The sequence below is a fragment of the Rhineura floridana genome, chromosome 4 (assembly GCF_030035675.1).
Source record: "Rhineura floridana isolate rRhiFlo1 chromosome 4, rRhiFlo1.hap2, whole genome shotgun sequence".
NCBI lineage: Eukaryota > Metazoa > Chordata > Lepidosauria > Squamata > Rhineuridae > Rhineura > Rhineura floridana.
Genome location: NC_084483.1, coordinates 21,631,627 through 21,651,049, shown reverse-complemented (window position 1 = coordinate 21,651,049; position 19,423 = coordinate 21,631,627). Strand labels below are relative to the sequence as shown.

At 42.3% G+C, this 19,423-nt stretch overlaps 1 protein-coding gene across 4 annotated transcripts in view; it reads right to left on the bottom strand.

Annotated features, from left to right (window-relative positions):
- Positions 1–19,423, bottom strand: part of ANKRD66 (ankyrin repeat domain 66) — a 41,182-nt gene that overhangs the window by 3,025 nt on the left and 18,734 nt on the right. For all 4 annotated transcript variants that reach the window (XM_061626203.1, XM_061626202.1, XM_061626201.1 and 1 more), the window contains one exon: positions 333–561. In XM_061626203.1, the coding sequence (XP_061482187.1) occupies positions 333–561 (229 nt within the window). The remainder of the gene's footprint in view (positions 1–332; positions 562–19,423) is intronic.

Below are 19,423 nucleotides of genomic sequence, written 5' to 3'. Positions count from 1 at the left end.
CATCAGCTGTCCCACTAAAGGGCCCTAACATATGTGCATCCTCATAATTTACTGAAGCTCTGGAATATCCTTCCTAGTGGAGATTTGACTGGTTGTCTTTACTGTTATTTAAACATTTTTTATTTTTACATGCTTTTAATGTTTCTCCTTTTATTAATCTGATTTTTGTACTAATTTCTGGTTTAGAATGTATTCCTTTAACCAGTATTGTTTTAATAACTTTTTTTAAAGAATGATGTAAGTTACTCTGAGTGCTCTACAGGCAAAACAGTGGGATATAAATTTATTTAATCATGAAAAATGTATCTGTTAATATTTTTGCCAATACTTACATCTCTAAGAACTTGGCACAATCTTTGTGCCCATAGATCTCCGCAATCCTCTTTGGTGTGTCCCCATAGAGATCTGCAGCATCAACAGGAGCATGCAAAGAATGAAGGATTCTTAACACTCCTAGTTTCCCTGATTCAGCAGCAAAATGAGCTGCAGTCCATCCTGCTTCGGTTCTCAAGCACAGGTGAGCACCATGCTCTACAAGTAGCCTTATTATTTTTGAGTGCCCTGAAATACAAACATGAGAAAATGGGAGATAAACAGGGGTACTGGATCACTCTGGTATTTCTCAATTATTGGACAACTTCAGCAAAAAATCAAAGAGTCTGTGGTAGGGTTGGTTAACCGGTGGCTCTCCAGATGTTGACTCCCAGCATCCATGACCATTAACCATGCTAGTTGCAGCTGATGGGAACTGGAGTCAAACAACACCTGGAGGACCACAGGGTCCCCACTCCTGCCTTAAAGACTAACAGATTTATTATAAGCAGTCGGGCCAAATGGTATGATAGGCAAGAGGTGCAATTTGTGACAACTGAGTAATTCCGGAGACCATTTACAACAGCGGTTTTGTTGTTGTTATGTGTCTTCAAGTCGATTACGACTTCTGCCAACCTTATGAATTGGTGACCTCCAATAGCATCTGTCATGAACCACCCTGTTCAGATCTTGTAAGTTCAGGTCTGTGGCTTCCTTTATGGAATCAATCCATCTCTTGTTTGGCCTTCCTCTTTTTCTACTCCCTTCTGTTTTTCCAGTGAATCAGGTCTTCTCATGGTGTGTCCAAAGTATGATAATCTCAGTTTCATCATTTTAGCTTCTAGTGACAGTTCTGGTTTAATTTCTTCTAACACCCAATTATTTGTCTTTTTTGCAGTCTATGGTATGCGCAAAGCTTTCCTCCAACACCACATTTCAAATGAATTTATTTTTCTCTTATCCACTTTTTTCACTGTCCAACTTTCACATCCATACATAGAAATCAGGAATACCATGGTCTGAATGATCCTGCCTTTGGTGTTCAGTGATACATCTTTGCATTTGAGGACCTTCTCTCATAGCTGCCCTCTCCAGTCCTAGCCTTCTTCTGATTTCTTGACTATTGTCTCCATTTTGGTTAATGACTGTGCGGAGGTATTGATAATCCTTGACAAGTTCAATGTCCTCATTGTCAACTTTAAAGTTACATAAATCTTCTGTTGTCATTACTTTAGTCTTTTTGATGTTAAGCTGTAGTCCTGCTTTTGTGCTTTCCGCTTTAACTTTCATCAGCATTCTTTTCAAAATATTACTGGTTTCTGCTAAGAGTATGCATATCTTAAATTATTGATATTTCTCCAATTTTCACACCTCCTTCATCTTGGTCCAATCCTGCTTTCCGTATGATATGTTCTGCGTACAGATTAAACAAATAGGGTGATAAAATACACCTGTCTCACATCCTTTCCGATGTGGACCAATTGGTTTCTCCATATTCTGTCCTTACAGTAGCCTCTTGTCCAAAGTATAGGTTGTGCATCAGGACAATCAGATGTTGTGGCACCCCCGTTTCCTTTAAAGCATTCCATAGTTTTTCATGATCTACACAGTCAAAGGCTATAAAGCACAGGGTGATTTTCTTCTGAAATTCCTTGCTCCGTTCCATTACCCAACGTATGTTTGCGATATGATCTCTTCCCTTTCTAAATCCAGCTTGGACGTCTGGCATTTCTCATTCCATATATGGTAAGAGCCTTTGTTGTAGAATCTTGAGCATTACTTTACTTGCATGGGATGTTAAGGCAATAGTTTGATAATTACTGCATTCTCTGGGATCCCCTTTCTTTGGAATTGGGAAGTATATGGAATGCTTCCAGTCTGTGGGCCATTGTTTAGTTTTCCAGGGAGCCATTGGTTATGGGCGGTTTATAAATGAAACTAAATAAATAAATAAATAAATAAATAATAAATAAATAATATTTCTTGACAGATTTTTGTCAAACTTTGGACAGATTCAGTCTCGGTAGCTTGTAGCAACTCTATTGGTATGCCATCTATTCCTGGTGATTTGTTTCTTCCAAGAATTTTAAGAGCAGCTTTCACCTCACATTCTAGAATTTCTGGTTCTTCATCATATGGTTACTCCATGAATGAATCTGTCATCCTTGCATCTCTTTCATAGAGTTCTTCAGTGTATTTCTTCCATCTTCCTTTTATTTCATCTCGGTCAGTCAGTGTGTTCCCCAGTGAATTTCCCTTTCATTTCTCTAGTCTTTTGGAATAGGGCTCTTGTTCTACCCTTTTTGTTGTCTTTTTCTATTTGTATACAATAACTATTGTAATAGTTTTCTCTGTCTCTACGTACTAGTCGCTGTGTTGTTGCATTTAGGGTTCTGACTGTGTTTCTATCTCCTTTTGCTTTTGCTTTCCTTCTCTCTAACTATTTTAAGAATTTCTTCAGTCATCCATTGAGATCTTTCTCTCTTTTTAACTAGAGGTATTGTCTTTTTGCACTCTTCCCTGATAATGTCTCTGACTTCACTCCATAGTTCTTCTGGTTCTCTGTCAACTACGTTTAAAGCCTCAAACCTGTTCCTTATTTGATATCTATATTCTTCTGGGATGTTATTTAAATTGTATTTTGGCATTATGATTGCTTTGTTCTTCTTCTTTAGCTTTACTCTGATTTTCGATACGACCATGATCTGTACCACAGTCTGCTTTTGGTCTTGTTTTTTCAGAAAGTATAGAACTTCTCCATCTTCTGTTGCCAATTATATTATCAATTTGATTCCTATATTGACTATTTGGTGATGTCCATGTGTACAGTCGTCATTTCGGTTGCTCAAAAAATGTGTTTTCAAGAAACAAATTATTGGCTTCACAGAATTCAGTAAGTCTTTCTCCTGCTGCACTTCTGTCTCCTAAGCCCCATTTCCCCACAATTCCTAGTTCTTCTCTGTTCCCTGCTTTTGCATTCCAGTCCCCCATGATTATCAGCACATCTTGTTTTAGCGTGTGATCAATTTCCGTCTGTACCTCTGCGTAAAATCTCTCCAATTCTTCTTCTGCATTTGACATTGGAGTGTAGATTTGCATGATGGTTATGTTAATAGGTTTCCCATTTAATCTCATTGATATCACTCGTGATGTAGCTCCTTTGCTTTTGCTACATCACTTCTCAGTATTAAAGCAACCCCATTTCTTCTTGATTTCTCATTTTCTGCATAAAATATTTGTAGTTGCCTGAATGAAAATGTCCCATTCCCATCCATTTTAATTCACTCGTGCCAAGTATTGTAATGTTGATATGTTCCATTTCTTGCTTGACAATTTCTAACTTTCCCTGCTTCATGCTTCTCACATTCCATGTTCCTATAGTGTGCGTCGTACAACTCCGGACTCTCCTTTTGCATCTGTGCACATCAGCCTCTGGGGTTCCTTTTGACTTTGACCCAGCTGCGTCATTAGTCACAGCGCTACTCGTACTTGTCCTTTGTTCTTCCCCAGTAGCTCGGTGAGTGCCTTCTGTCCTGGTGGTCTCATCTTCCAGCACTATCTCATGTTGCATTTTGGACACTCTGTTCATATGGTTTTTGTGGTAAGAGATATTCAGAGGTGGTTTACCATTGCTGCCTTCAGAGTCTGGATGCATCTTAGTCTGGTGTCTCAGCTTTGACCATTCCGCCTTGGGTGCCCCTGCTAGGAGTCTAGCCTCTTGGTCTACACTCCTGACGGCATTGCTCTCACTTCTTCAGCACTCTCAAACCCCCTCACCACATCAAGGTGTGCATCCTAAGGGGTTTACAACAGCAGTAAATGGTAATAATGCAATGGTAATAATTGCAATGTTAATTGACACTCATAATGGGAAAATAAACCATTGTCTCAATTAAAGCCTATGTGACTAGAAACTAAATTCTTAAGAAGTTCTAATTCAACCATTTCATGCTGTAGTCTCCCTCTGGAATTCCTTTCCTTGAAGAATGTTAACTTTCCGCTGCAGACCTGAAAGTGTCCTGAAAAAATGAAATTGACTGCCTTCAAGTCAATTCCAACTTATGATGACCCTATAAATAGGGTTTTCATGGTAAGCGGTATTCAGAGGGGGTTTACCATTGCCTTCCTCTGAGGCTGAGTGACACTGACTGGCCGAAGATCACCCAGTGAGCTTCATGGCTGCATGGGGATTCGAACCCTGGTCTTCCAGATCGTAGTCCAACCCCTTAACTACTACATCACACTGGCTCAGTTTTGTATGTCACACTCGTGGCCTGTTTGCTCCACATGGCATTGTTGGCCGGTGACAGGATATTTCATGCTGGGGAATGAACAGGTAAATGAGCCCCCACAACATGGTTGATCCTGTTTCTTGGAGACACAGGGCTGGTTTACACGGCCGTTTAATAGGCTCGCTGCATATCTGTTAACTTCGCAGCAATCACATGATGTAGGAGGCAAAGGTACCACTGCTTTCCCCTTTTAATCTGAAGCAAAGAAACTCTCAGAAAATCTGAAAAGAGAAGGAAAAAACGTGTCAGCTTCTCTCCCCTCCTGCCATGTAGTTGCTTCCTCTCCTCTGATGTTTGACACAAATATATCTACCAGCACAGAACACCAGGGGGAAACATCTGGTTAGGACACAGCGCAAATTTGGCTGCTGAGCAGTTTAGTGAAACTAGCCAATATCATGCATTTTTATTAAGTAGTAAAGTCCAAGGAACCCAACAAAACTTACTCCCAAAGAACAGTGCACAAGTCTTTTGAAGCTATTGTTCAGGCACCTCTGTAAGCAGCGATTCTGGCTGACAGGAAAGAGAAGCACATTAGGAATGTCCTACAGGGAACAAGCCTAACTATTAATTCACTAATAGGCAAAAAACCTTGCGGTTTAAGAACATACCTATAGCCCACATATTTCTATCAAACTTTAAAAAGCAGGGAAATTGGGCAGCTATAGTGAATGCACTGTGAAAGACCAAACCAAATTGTGTTTGCATTTTAACAAATTTGTAGGGCAGTACAATATCTCAGAGAGGAGGTCAGGTCTCCTGCTCCCCTGGTGCATTCACTGCTTGGAAAAGTTACTTTTTTGAACTACAACTCCCATCAGCCCAATCCAGTGGCCATGCTGGCTGGGGCTGATGGTAGTTGTAGTTCAAAAAAGTAAATTTCCCAAGCTCTGGCATTAGCTGCCCAATTTCCCTGCTTGTTAAAGTTTGATAGAAATAGCTGTGGCCTATAGGTACGTTCTTAAACCGCAAGGCTTTTCGCCTATTAGTGATTTCCCTGCTTTTTAACCTGGGAGGTAAGAAATGGGATCCTGTCCAAGTTTGCTGAGAATGGATTGATCATTTGTATGATTATTGAGTTCAGTGGGATTTACTCCCCTGCAATCATGCTTAGGATAGGTGAAACTGACCACAGTGGATGGGGAGGGGGGAGGAGGAGGAGGGAGGGGAGGAAAGGCAGAGGGGAGGAGGGGAGCAGGCAGGAGGGGGGAGGACAGGTTTGATCATTTGCATGTTTATTGAGTTCAGTGGGATTTACTCCCATGCAATCCTGCTTAGGATAGGTAAAACTGACCAGGGGGATAGAGAGGGAGGGCTGGAGTGGACAGGGGAAGAGGAGGAAGAGGGGAGGGGAGGAAGAAGGGAGAGGAAAGAGGAAGGAGGGGGAAAGCAGGTCTAATCATTTGCATGCTTATTGAGTTCAATGGGATTTATTCCTATGCAATCATGGTTAGGATAGGAAAAACTGACTATGGGGGAGGGGGAGGGGAAGGAGCATATTGGAGGGGAGGGCAGGTTTGATCATTTGCATGCTGATAAAGTTCAGTGGTATTTACTTCCGTGCAATCATGCTTAAGATAGGTAAAACTGACCATGAGGAGGAGGAAGGAGAGGGGGAGGGGAAGGGGGGTATTGGAAGGGGATGGGGAGGGAGGGGCAAAGGAAGGGGGAGGGAAGGGGCAAGAGGAAGGAGATAGGAGGGAGGAGAAGGGAGGGTGGGTTTGATAATTTGCATGCTTTTTGAGTTCAATGGGATTTATTTCTGTGCAATCATGTTTGGAAATGGACTGCCTTCAAGTCAATTCTGACTTATGGCGACCCTTTGAACAGGGTTTTCATGGTAAATGGTATTCAGAGGGGGTTTTACCATTGCCTTCCTCTGAGGCTGAGAGGCAGTGACTGGCCCAAGGCCACCCAGTGAGCTTCATGGCTGTGTGGGGATTTGAACCCTGGTCTTTCAGGTCGTAGTCCAACACTGACCCGGCGGAGGGGAGGGGGGGAGGGGGAGGAGGAGGAGATTGGGTGGATGGGCCCTGGAAAGAAGGGAAGCCCCTTTCCTTTCCAAAAGGAAAACATTGTGAACAGTACCATTGCTTTTCAGAATTTCCCCCACCTTTTTATTCTACAGCAGGCACATGTAGCCTCCCACCCAAATTTAAACCAAAGCTGTCCCTGGCCACATCCACACCAGGCCTCTATTTCACTTTGGACAGTCATGGCTTCTCCTAAAGAATCCTGGGAAGTGTAGTTAGTGAAGGGTGCTGAGAGTTGCTAGGAGACACCCTGTTCCCCTCACAGAGCTTCAGTCAGAGTGGCTGACTGTTAAACCATTCTCTCAGGGGAATAGGAGTCTCCTCTCAGCACCCTTCACAAACTACACTTCCCAGGATTCTCTGAGGGAAGCCATGACGGTCTCATGTGAAACCAAAGTCTGGTGTGGGTGTGGACCCCTGATTAGGCAAGCCCAGCAGCTATGAGTCTGGCTTTTAGAACACTGACAGTCGGTTCTTACTGAGCATGCCCCAAGTTATCATTGGGTTCAAGCCAAAATTTCTTAAATTAATTAAAAATCAGCCAGGCTTTTTTTTTTTCACTTTTAAACTGCAAAAGATGAAGGGCAAGGTCAGTATTAGGATTACAGGTACTCTGTGAACATGGCTAATTTTTAATGCATTTCAACAGATTATGAGAATTCTGACAGAAAAAAGTCCAAAAGGCCTCTGGGATTTTTTTCTCTTTTTACACTTTGAACTCTCTATTCTCTCTGACTGTTTGTGTATAGCCATGAAAATTGAGATGTTAAGCAAGCGTTTCTGAGTTCAGTTTTGTAAGGTTTTGTTTTGAAATGAGCTTCTGGGAAGCATCAGAATGGCATGGGGGTATTTTCAATTTAACACTGCGGAATGTGAAAAATCCACGCTCACTCTCGTGGCTGTATAATATACTTGCACAGCAGATGGATCTATTAGTGCGGTGGGGGGATGGGACAGAATAAAATACAATTGTTAATTTGGTAGAAAAGCTACAAAGGGTCTGTACCAAACCCCCATTTTAAAAGACAAGTGCTCAAAACTGTGAACAAAACCTTCCATCCATCAAGTGAAGCTGCTGTGCTGCCATTTCATTGAAGCCTTCTCCCCCCCCCCCCCCGTCATCCATTGGTTTGATTCCACAGCCCACTGAGCAGGGAATGGCCTCGAACTAATCCCAGGGTCCGAAGGGCATCATCAGTAAATCTATTCAGGAAGAGCCTTAGCATTCCCTGCCAACTGCAGTCACTGGTGCAGTTGCTAGGACCCACTGAACTTGGGAGAGAGTTCTGAGTAAACTTTAGGATTGCACTGTTAGTGGATGCAGGGGATGGACTATTAATGAATCCGAGTCGCAGTGGAATTTTTTTTCAGGGATGAGTTGCAGTGGAAATTGTCCCTTCATGCTTTTTTCGCCCACTCCTCTCATGCAAAGTGCTTTTCTCATCTTTCCTCAAAGGAACACAAGGTGTACATGTGTGTCTCCCCAACTTTAATCCTAACAACAACCCTGTGAGTGGGAGCCAATCAGAATGAAAAGGGAGTGTGTTTGCCAATGAGAAAAGTCTCTAGCATGCTCCCTGTACTTTCCTGCTATTGGAACCAAGGGGAAAGGAGTAATTCTGTCAATGTGAAGACTCTTCTAAGCAGCTAACATTCTAAGCAGCTAACATCTTGTATGCTTATTGACTCCTAGGAACATCTGTTGTTGTTGAAGGTGTTAAAAAGTATCTCATTCTCAACCAGCAGCAAAAAAAAGGCAGGAGGGGGTATGGCTGTCACTTTCATTAATATACCCTGCAGTTCTGTATTTTTTAGACATTAATGCATATTTTAGATTTAACGTAAACTGTGTGTAGTTTGTTATTAAGCGGTATAAAATGTCTGTTAAATAGATGTTAAATAGAAATAAATTAATTTTTTGGTGTCCACCTTACTAAACAGACATTTCACAGTTGTGCAGGGGAATATTAACCACTAATAAGTAGAAATGTATTTTCACTTCGTTCTTGCTTTGCTACAATATTTAGTTGCTATGCATTTAATATTTTTTGTGCCAAATCTGTCTGTTCCATTTTTAAATACATGGACATCCACATAAAGCCTGTTAATAGAGCCATAAAAACTTGATGCTTTACCTGTTTAAAATCCATAAATTAAGATAATACAGAACAGATGAAAAACCAGATGATCTGTGAACAGACACACATCAATTTTTGACCTTGGGGAAGTAATGCTTTCTTCCTGTGTGGAGTTATACCTTCTGTGATACAGATTTTGTCTCTCCTGCACAAAAAGCATGACAAATTGCTTGCTTTATTTATGTGTGCCGGTTTTGTGAGTTTGCACAACAGCAAGATGTGACTTCAATGTAATGTAAAAACACTGCATTGGTGATGGGTAGTATTTTTCTGTTCCTGAATTTAGAGTTCAAAACACAACGAAAAGAGGTTCACCACTGCTTAGCCAGGTTGAAATGTTCATGAACGCTGACAGATATCTTGTGATACATCAGTTGTGCTCTTAAATGCATAATGTTGTCATCTCAGACCATGAGATCACAGTGCTACCTGCATTGAATTGGTTTTTCATTTTTGATTCATTTTAATTTTGGGGGGTAAATTTATTTACTATGTTGGCCTCAGCTCCTAAGAATTGTTTCTGGTTTGCCATGTTAATTATAGGCAGATCATATTAATAGTATCACAGCCTTGGATTTTTCACAAAACGTACTGACAAACAATTCTAATTCTTCTCTGATTCTGTTGGCTTCTCTACTTTAATGTTTTCACAGACAGAAAAGGATGGGGGAAGTTAAGCCATCCCTTCCTGTCATTTGCAAAGATTTTTGAAAAAGCACTTCAAATGAAGATTTCAGTTCTCCACCAGGATTTTCTACTCACGTAGGAAGCTGCCTATACTGAGTTATATCATCAGTCCATCTACCCCAGTACTGTCTACACTGACTGGCAGCAGCTCTCCAGAGTTTCAGGTGGGAGTCTTTCACAGAAGGTCTCTCACATTCAGATCCAGATGGCACCTCTCCTACCTGGAGATGCCATTGGGTACTGAACCCGAGGGACCTGCTGCATGCAAGGCAAATGCTGCATTGGCCCTTTCCCTACTCTCACAACTTACTCAACTGTGCCGAGATATTAGAAGGCATTCCAGAATTAACCTTGAAAGTTCTTGCCAAGGACAGAACAGTAGATTAAAGACAGGGAAAAAAGGGTCTTTCTAGGGACAAACAAATAGTTTAGATACTAATAAACATGCAGTGTTACCAAGTTAAAGAGACCCATGATAACTAGGACCTTCTGCCAGACCTGGTGTCAAATCCTTGCTCTCCCATGAAGCTTGCTAGGTAGCTTTGGGCAAGTAACTGTCTCTCAGTCTAACCTACCTCCCAGGGGTGCTGAGAACCATCTTAGAGCTCCTTATAAAAAAAGCAAGATAATAATGAAAATAATCTCTCTCTTCTCGCTGTGATCAGTGGGGCAAAGGGTGGTGGGGAGGCAACAATTCTTATGTAATTAAGGCTGCAATCCCATGAATTAACCGTGGAGTAAATCCAATGGAGCTTACTTCTGAGTAGATGTTATTGGATTGCAGCCTAAAAACCCCAGGAAAGCTGCCTTACCTTCCTTCCTAGCTTCACACTCATTAGGCTGTAATTCTAACTACATTTACCTGGGAGAAAGCCCTTCTGAATTTAACAGAGCTTACTTCTGAGCCATTTGAATAGACATAGCTAGCCTGTTTTGCATCACCTTCCTCTTCTCAGAAAGGCAGGTGAAAAACACTTCATAGCCACTTAGGAGACATAATGGAGATACACTGCTCTGCAACACAACATTTTTTGTGTGTGGCTAAAAACAAAACAAAACAAGAGGAAGGCAATGGTAAGCCACCTCTGAATACCTTTTACCATGAAAACCCTATGGATATATCCAGAAAGATTCATAGGGTCGCCATAAGTCATAATTGACTTGAAGGCATATAACAAAACAAAAGAAACTAAACAAAACCCAACCACCCAAATTTGAGCGTATGTCACTTGTGTTCGTCCAATGCCTGTATGTTCTCTATCCTTTTTGGCAATAACAATACTGAACAAAATAAAACGTTTTTTGTTGATGCATTCACATTTTCTGAATGAAAGGTGGTAATTTGCACTTTGAGGACCAAAGCAATGTATGTTGATATACTAATTGAATGCCCCCAAGAGATAATGTGAGATATTCTGTGGATGTGCAACTAACGAAAAAGGCAAATTCCATGCTAGCAATAATTAGGAAAGGTATTGAAAATAAAACAGCCGATATCATAATGGCATTGTATAAATCTATGGTGCGGCCGCATTTGGAATACTGTGTACAGTTCTGGTCACCTCATCTCAAAAAGGATATTATAGAGTTGGAAAAGGTTCAGAAGAGGGCAACCAGAATGATCAAGGGGATGGAGCGACTCCCTTACGAGGAAAGGTTGCAGCATTTGGGGCTTTTTAGTTTAGAGAAAAGGCAGGTCAGAGGAGACATGATAGAAGTGTATAAAATTATGCATGGCATTGAGAAAGTGGATAGAGAAAAGTTCTTCTCCCTCTCTCATAATACTAGAACTCGTGGACATTCAAAGAAGCTGAATGTTGGAAGATTCAGGACAGACAAAAGGAAGTCCTTCTTTACTCAGCGCATAGTTAAACTATGGAATTTGCTCCCACAAGATGCAGTAATGGCCACCAGCTTGGATGGCTTTAAAAGAAGATTAGACAAATTCATGGAGGACAGGGCTATCAATGGCTACTAGCCATGATGGCTGTGCTGTGCCACCCTAGTCAGAGGCAGCATGCTTCTGAAAACCAGTTGCCGGAAGCCTCAGGAGGGGAGAGTGTTCTTGCACTCGGGTCCTGCTTGCGGGCTTCCCCCAGGCACCTGGTTGGCCACAGTGAGAACAGGATGCTGGACTAGATGGGCCACTGGCCTGATCCAGCAGGCTCTTCTTATGTTCTTATGTAACGAGAGGGAACTTCCTGGTTCTTTTTCATGCTATTTCTATCCCTAGGAAGCAATGGAGGCATCGAGCATTTTAGTGTACCATTGATTATGCAGTAGCTTGTCCACTCAGGAAAAAAAAGGTAGCACCACAGAGGAGTTCAAGCTCCTTATAACTCAAGTTTTGCTGCATGTGAAAATGATAACACATGTATAGGCTCCAAAAGGTTTTTTTAAAATCCCTACTAATACCAATGCCCATTCCTGTAGACTGATTGGATGTATGTATGGCCAAGGGAAATAGTGGCTTCAACAGCCCTGCAATGTAGTCCACTGTGTTGACATTGTAGGTTAGAAGCGGGGCTGAGACTGCTTTGGATTTGCAGCCCAAAATTCCCCACTTTGGGTTTGCCCCAAAGGTTGTTAAAATGCCTTCCAGCCCAGATCCAGTTCTCAGTTGCATACAGCAGTGACACTCCAGTGGCTTGCATGCTAAAGTGCTGAGGGTTTAAACTGATTTCAATTCTCTGCCCCAAAATGACCTGAGTTAAAACAGAAGGCACACATAGGTCAGGAGGGAAGGAAACTTAACAGAAAAGGTTTCCTTGTCAATTGCGCCCCCCCCCCCGTCTCCAGGCTAGTGTGCAATTGAGAAAGGTAACCGTGATACTAACCAGAATGCCATGTGAATTGAAAAAAAATGTTATTGGAAGCTGGGGAGTGTAAACCTAGCAAATCTAATGGCAAAAGGTAGATATTTACTTTGAAGTTAAGCTCCTATGTGAACAGGCCCACAATAGAATGACAGAATGTTTGGAGGTAGCGTTTATACAGAGGGTACTTCTACACTGCCACTAATTTTGGGTGGGATTCAACTACATACAACCAAATTCAGGTTGCACAATTATAGTTGATTGGGAGGTCTTGTGGAACAACCTGCTTCCCCAAATGTTCAGATTTTTTGCGATACGGAAAGTGATGTAAAAATGCAATGGATAGTTTGGGATAACACTTGCTTTGACACATCATCTACCTTCCCTGCAAACAAATCAGAATGAATAATTATATAGCTAATGTTGTCTGATCTCTCCAGAAACAAATCAGGATGAGTGCTTCAATAAACAGGTTGTCTGAATACAAGATACAAGTAGGGACCCAAAACAAATTGTTATGTATTGCCAGCCCTTAACAGGAATGAAATAATCAAAGCTCCAGCTAGCCAGGAACAGGATCCTTATAGTCAGGGGTCTGTGATCACTGTTAGAGTAAACAAATGTTGCATGGTCACTTTAAGGGATATTTGGGAATATCCCATGTACCTGTTTACCATAATGTAACTTCCTAATGGGTGGGGTTTAGTTACCTGACTTCCTTCTCCTTTGTCCTGGGGGATTTTTGAATATCCTCCATTCTCTTGCTGATCTTCCTATCTTTGAGAGAGGCCGCATAGCAGATGCTCTCTCTCTCTAAGAGCATCCATTGCCAACATCAAGATGAACTGAGACCTATATTTTCTTTCTTGCAAGCTAAAGCCTATGTTCTTCTAAACATATGAAGGATGTAAGTAAACATTCTTTTTCTTTTACCTAAAGGATTGTGTCTGTTGTTATTTATATAGAGAAAGGTGGGCTGGTTTACATTCTCATTCCGCTGCTTGTATTTTTACAACTCTGCTAAGAAATAGGACCAAACCAAATTAGTTCCTATTTCTGTGTGTGTATTTTTATAATACCGAACAGGTTATGGGCCCAGAAATAGTTGAGAATTAAACCAGATTTTTCAGATTTTATTTTAAGCATTTTTGCGTGTTTTGTTTCCCCCTTTGCTCTGTATCAGGCACCAACTTTAAAAGAGACTATTTTTGCTGCTGTTACTTTCTTGAGTTGTTAGCATAACAAAGGCTCTTCTCAGACCAGGAAGAATGTATCAGCAAAGCAATAGAGGTTTTTCAAGAAGAATGCCTGAACTATCTGCTATTAATTTTGACCAGTGGAAGAGTAGAATAATGATATTAGCAGCAGAGAAAGTCATTTGCTGTAATCGAGATCCTAAACCAGGAGAGGAAGATTCTGAACAAGTAAGCGTTTGGGAAGACAAAGATTCTCCTGCAAAAGCTATAATATATGATTCTCTGAAGGATGAACAACTTGTTTATTTAAATGACTGTAAAAGTGCCAAAGAGATGCTAGACAAACTTCAAACAGCTTTTGGATTTCAAAGCTTTAGATGCCAAACCATGTTGATTAAAGAGATAGTGAATTTAAAATTGCACACAAAGGAAAATTGTGAAAAACATATCACTTCCTTGTTGCTTATTTTTAACAAATTGAAATTGGCTGGGCTTGATTTTAAACATCAACAGAAATTGGGTTTTCTTTTGGGATCCCTTGGAAAGAGATTTGATCCTTTCATTTCTTTTCTAAACCATGATCCTGAGATTCTTTTTGAACAAGCTCTTGCGAAACTCTGAGAAGAATGCGCGATCCAGAGAGACTTAAATGATAATGGATCAAATTACCTGGCTAGCAGGGATAAAGAGAAGGGAAAAGCCCCTCCCAAGAGCCAATCACAATGCTGTTTTTCATGTGGGAGGCGTGGTCACCTGGCCAGGGACTGTGACTCACCCAATTCAACAGCCAATGGCAGCTCTCCCAATTTTAAACAAAGAGAACAGAGGCAGCATGCTTCATATAAGGATAAGCAGGGACCTCGCAGAGAGGAATCCAAAGAAACCAAAGGAAGAAATTTCCTTTTAACGCACAAAAGTCTTGTGGCTAATAATTACAAACAAAAATCAAACAATTGGATTTTAGACAGTGGATGTAGAAATCACAGTTGTTATAATGAAGGTTTATTTGATGAAATAAACAGTGATACTGAAGGAAGAATCCAGACTGCCAATGGTCAATATATGAACATTAATGGATCTGGATCCATTGCTCTTAGGTGCAAGGTATCCGATCAAACCATAGTAAATGTGGCAGATCATGTTTTATATGTCCCAGACTTAAATTGCAATATGCTGAGCGTCTCAGCTTTAGACAAGAAAGGATTTGCAATACATTTCCAGGATGGAAAGTGTACAGTGACCAAAGATGATGAATTGCTTGCACAAGCTTATGAAAATGATGGTGTTTATGAACTGAGTCTTACAGCTGAACAAGCAAACACAGCCATGGTGGACAAGGAAGAGACCAGCCTAGAACTTTGGCACAGGCGACTGGGATACCGTGATGCAAAGGCGATCCTACAGCTGCAAAAGCAGAATCTTGCCACTGGTATCAAGGTTAACCAACAGAACCATGATAAAGCAAGCAGGTGCGTAAATTGCATTGAGGAAAAGGGTGTTAGGCCCTCATTTCCACCAAGGACTGAAAAGAGAAGCAGCAAGGTGCTAGATCTCATACACAGTGACCTCTGTGGACCATTTAATGTACCTTCACTTGGGCAGAATAGATATGTTCTAATTTTTGTGGATGATTCTTCAAGGTACTGTGTGACTTACTTATTGAAGGACAAGAGTCAAACACATGAGATGCTGAAGAAATACATCTCCATGGTGAGCACAAAATTTGAAAGGAAGCCGAAAGCTCTACAAAGTGACAATGGTGGTGAGTTTATATCGCACCAAACACAAAATTTCCTAGAGGAACAAGGCATTTTGCACAGGAGGACTGTCAGTCATAAGAACATAAGAACATAAGAAGAGCCTGCTGGATCAGGCCAGTGGCCCATCTAGTCCAGCATCCTGTTCTCACAGTGGCCAACCAGGTGCCTGGGGGAAGCCCGCAAGCAGGACCCGGGTGCAAGAACACTCTCCCCTCCTGAGGCTTCCGGCAACTGGTTTTCAGAAGCATGCTGCCTCTGACTAGGGTGGCACAGCACAGCCATCATGGCTAGCAGCCATTGATAGCCCTGTCCTTCATGAATTTGTCTAATCTTCTTTTAAAGCCATCCAAGCTGGTGGCCATTACTGCATCTTGTGGGAGCAAATTCCATAGTTTAACTATGCGCTGAGTAAAGAAGTACTTCCTTTTGTCTGTCCTGAATCTTCCAACATTCAGCTTCTTTGAATGTCCACGAGTTCTAGTATTATGAGAGAGGGAGAAGAACTTTTCTCTATCTACTTTCTCAATGCCATGCATAATTTTATACACTTCTATCATGTCTCCTCTGACCCGCCTTTTCTCTAAACTAAAAAGCCCCAAATGCTGCAACCTTTCCTCATAAGGGAGTCGCTCCATCCCCTTGATCATTCTGGTTGCCCTCTTCTGAACCTTTTCCAACTCTATAATATCCTTTTTGAGATGAGGCGACCAGAACTGTACACAGTATTCCAAATGCGGCCGCACTATAGATTTATACAACGGCATTATGATATCGGCTGTTTTATTTTCAATACCTTTCCTAATTATCCCTAGCATGGAATTTGCCTTTTTCACAGCTGCCGCACACTGGGTCGACATTTTCATCGTGCTGTCCACTACAACCCCGAGGTCTCTCTCCTGGTTGGTCACCGCCAGTTCAGACCCCATGACCGTATATGTGAAATTCAGATTTTTTGCTCCAATATGCATAATTTTACACTTGTTTATATTGAATTGCATTTGCCATTTTTCCGCCCATTCACTCAGTTTGGAGAGGTCTTTTTGCAGCTCTTCGCAATCCCTTTTTGTTTTAACAACCCTGAACAATTTAGTGTCGTCAGCAAACTTGGCCACTTCACTGCTCACTCCTAATTCTAGGTCATTAATGAACAAGTTGAAAAGTACAGGTCCCAATACCGATCCTTGAGGGACTCCACTTTCTACAGCCCTCCATTGGGAGAACTGTCCGTTTATTCCTACTCTGCTTTCTGCTTCTTAACCAATTCCTTATCCACAAGAGGACCTCTCCTCTTATTCCATGACTGCTAAGCTTCCTCAGAAGCCTTTGGTGAGGTACCTTGTCAAACGCTTTTTGAAAGTCTAAGTACACTATGTCCACTGGATCACCTCTATCTATATGCTTGTTGACACTCTCAAAGAATTCTAATAGGTTACTGAGACAGGACTTTCCCTTGCAGAAGCCATGCTGGCTCTGCTTCAGCAAGGCTTGTTCTTCTATGTGCTTAGTTAATGTAGTTTTAATAATACTTTCTACCAGTTTTCCAGGGACAGAAGTTAAGCTAACTGGCCTGTAATTTCCGGGATCCCCTCTGGATCCCTTTTTGAAGATTGGCGTTACATTTGCCACTTTCCAGTCCTCAGGCACGGAGGAGGACCCGAGGGACAAGTTACATATTTTAGTTAGCAGATCAGCAATTTCACCTTTGAGTTCTTTGAGAACTCTCGGGTGGATGCCATCTGGGCCCGGTGATTTGTCAGTTTTTATATTGTCCATTAAGCCTAGAACTTCCTCTCTCGTTACCACTATTTGTCTCAGTTCCTCAGAATCCCTTCCTGCAAATGTTAGTTCAGGTTCAGGGATCTGCCCTATATCTTCCACTGTGAAGACAGATGCAAAGAATTCATTTAGCTTCTCTGCAATCTCCTTATCGTTCTTTAGGACACCTTTGACTCCCTTATCATCCAAGGGTCCAATTGTCTCCCTAGATGGTCTCCTGCTTTGAATGTATTTATAGAATTTTTTGTTGTTGGTTTTTATGTTCTTAGCAATGTGCTCCTCAAATTCTTTTTTAGCATCCCTTATTGTCTTCTTGCATTTCTTTTGCCAGAGTTTGTGTTCTTTTTTATTTTCTTCATTCGGACAAGACTTCCATTTTCTGAAGGAAGACTTTTTGCCTCTAAGAGCTTCCTTGACTTTGCTCGTTAACCATGCTGGCATCTTCTTGGCCCTGGCGGTACCTTTTCTGATCTGCGGTATGCACTCCAGTTGAGCTTCTAATAGAGTGTTTTTAAACAACTTCCAAGCATTTTCGAGTGATGTGACCCTCTGGACTTTGTTTTTCAGCTTTCTTTTTACCAATCCCCTCATTTTTGTGAAGTTTCCTCTTTTGAAGTCAAATGTGACCGTGTTGGATTTTCTTGGCAATTGGCCAGTTACATGTATGTTTAATTTAATAGCACTGTGGTCACTGCTCCCAATCGGTTCAACAACACTTACATCTCGCACCAGGTCCCGGTCCCCACTGAGGATTAAGTCCAGGGTTGCCGTCCCTCTGGTCGGTTCCATGACCAACTGGTCTAGGGAATAGTCATTTAGAATATCTAGAAACTTTGCTTCTTTGTCATGACTGGAACACATATGCAGCCAGTCTATGTCCGGGTAGTTGAAGTCACCCATTACTACCACATTTCCTAGTTTGGATGCTTCCTCAATTTCATATCTCATCTCAAGGTCTCCCTGAGCATTTTGATCAGGGGGACGATAGATCGTTCCCAGTATTAAATCCCTCCTGGGGCACGGTATCACCACCCACAACGATTCTGTGGAGGAGACTGCCTCTTTTGGGGTTTCGAGCTTGCTGGATTCAATGCCTTCTTTCACGTATAGAGCGACTCCGCCACCAATACGTCCTTCCCTGTCCTTCCGATATAGTTTATATCCAGGGATAACCGTATCCCACTGGTTTTCTCCATTCCACCAGGTCTCGGTTATGCTCACTATATCAATGCTCTTCTCTAAGACCAAGCACTCCAGTTCTCCCATCTTGGTTCGGAGGCTCCTAGCATTAGCGTACAGGCACTTGTAAGCAGTGTCTCTCTTCAAGTGTCTTTGGCACTTGTGGTTAGGCCTGTGGTAATTTTGCTCTTCTGAATTTATATCCTGTGCCCCTGCTCTCACAATGCCTACTTCTAGGCCTACCCCTTTTAAAATTTCATCATTTCTTTGGTTTTTATCCCAGGGGGGAGGTTTATTCCGAACCGGACCTTTCTCAGCTCCTGTCGTGTTTCCCCCCTCAGTCAGTTTAAAAGCTGCTCTGCTACCTTTTTAATTTTAAGTGCCAGCAGTCTGGTTCCATTCTGGTTCAAGTGGAGCCCGTCCCCTTTGTACAGGCCCGGCTTGTCCCAAAATGTTCCCCAGTGCCTAACAAATCCGAACCCTTCCACCCGACACCATTGTCTCATCCACGCATTGAGACTGCAAAGCTGGGCCTGTCTGGCTGGTCCTGCGCGTAGAACCGGTAGCATTTCAGAGAAAACCACCTTGGAGGTCCTGGCTTTCAGCATCCTACCTAGCAACCTAAATTTTGCTTCCAGGACCTCACGGCTGCATTTCCCCATGTCGTTGGTGCCAACGTGCACCACGACCACTGACTCCTTCCCAGCACTGTCTACCAAACTATCTAAACGACGGGCGATATCCGCAACCTTCGCCCCAGGCAGGCAAAACACCTTGCGGTCTACACGCCCATCACACACCCCACTGTCTATGTTCCTAATGATCGAATCACCCACTACAAGGATCCCTCCACCCCCTGGAGATATATCCTCGGCACAAGAGGATAGCTGCTCATCCCCCAAGGAATGGGTCCCTTCTAAGGGATCGTTTCCCTCTTCCTCAGCTGGATGCTCTCCTTCCCCGAGACCATCGTTCTCCATGATAGCAGGAGAGCTATCATCGTTGGAGTGGGACACAGCTATAACGTCCCTGAAGGCCTCCTCCACACATCTCTCTGCCTCTCTCAGCTTTTCCATGTCCGCCACCTTGGCCTCAAGGAAATGAAGTCGTTCCCGGAGAGCCAGGAGCTCATTGCACCGAGAGCACACCCACGACTTCTGTCCAACAGGCAGATAGTCGTACATGCTGCAAGCGGTGCAAAACACTGGAAAGCCCCCACACCCCTGCTGGCTTC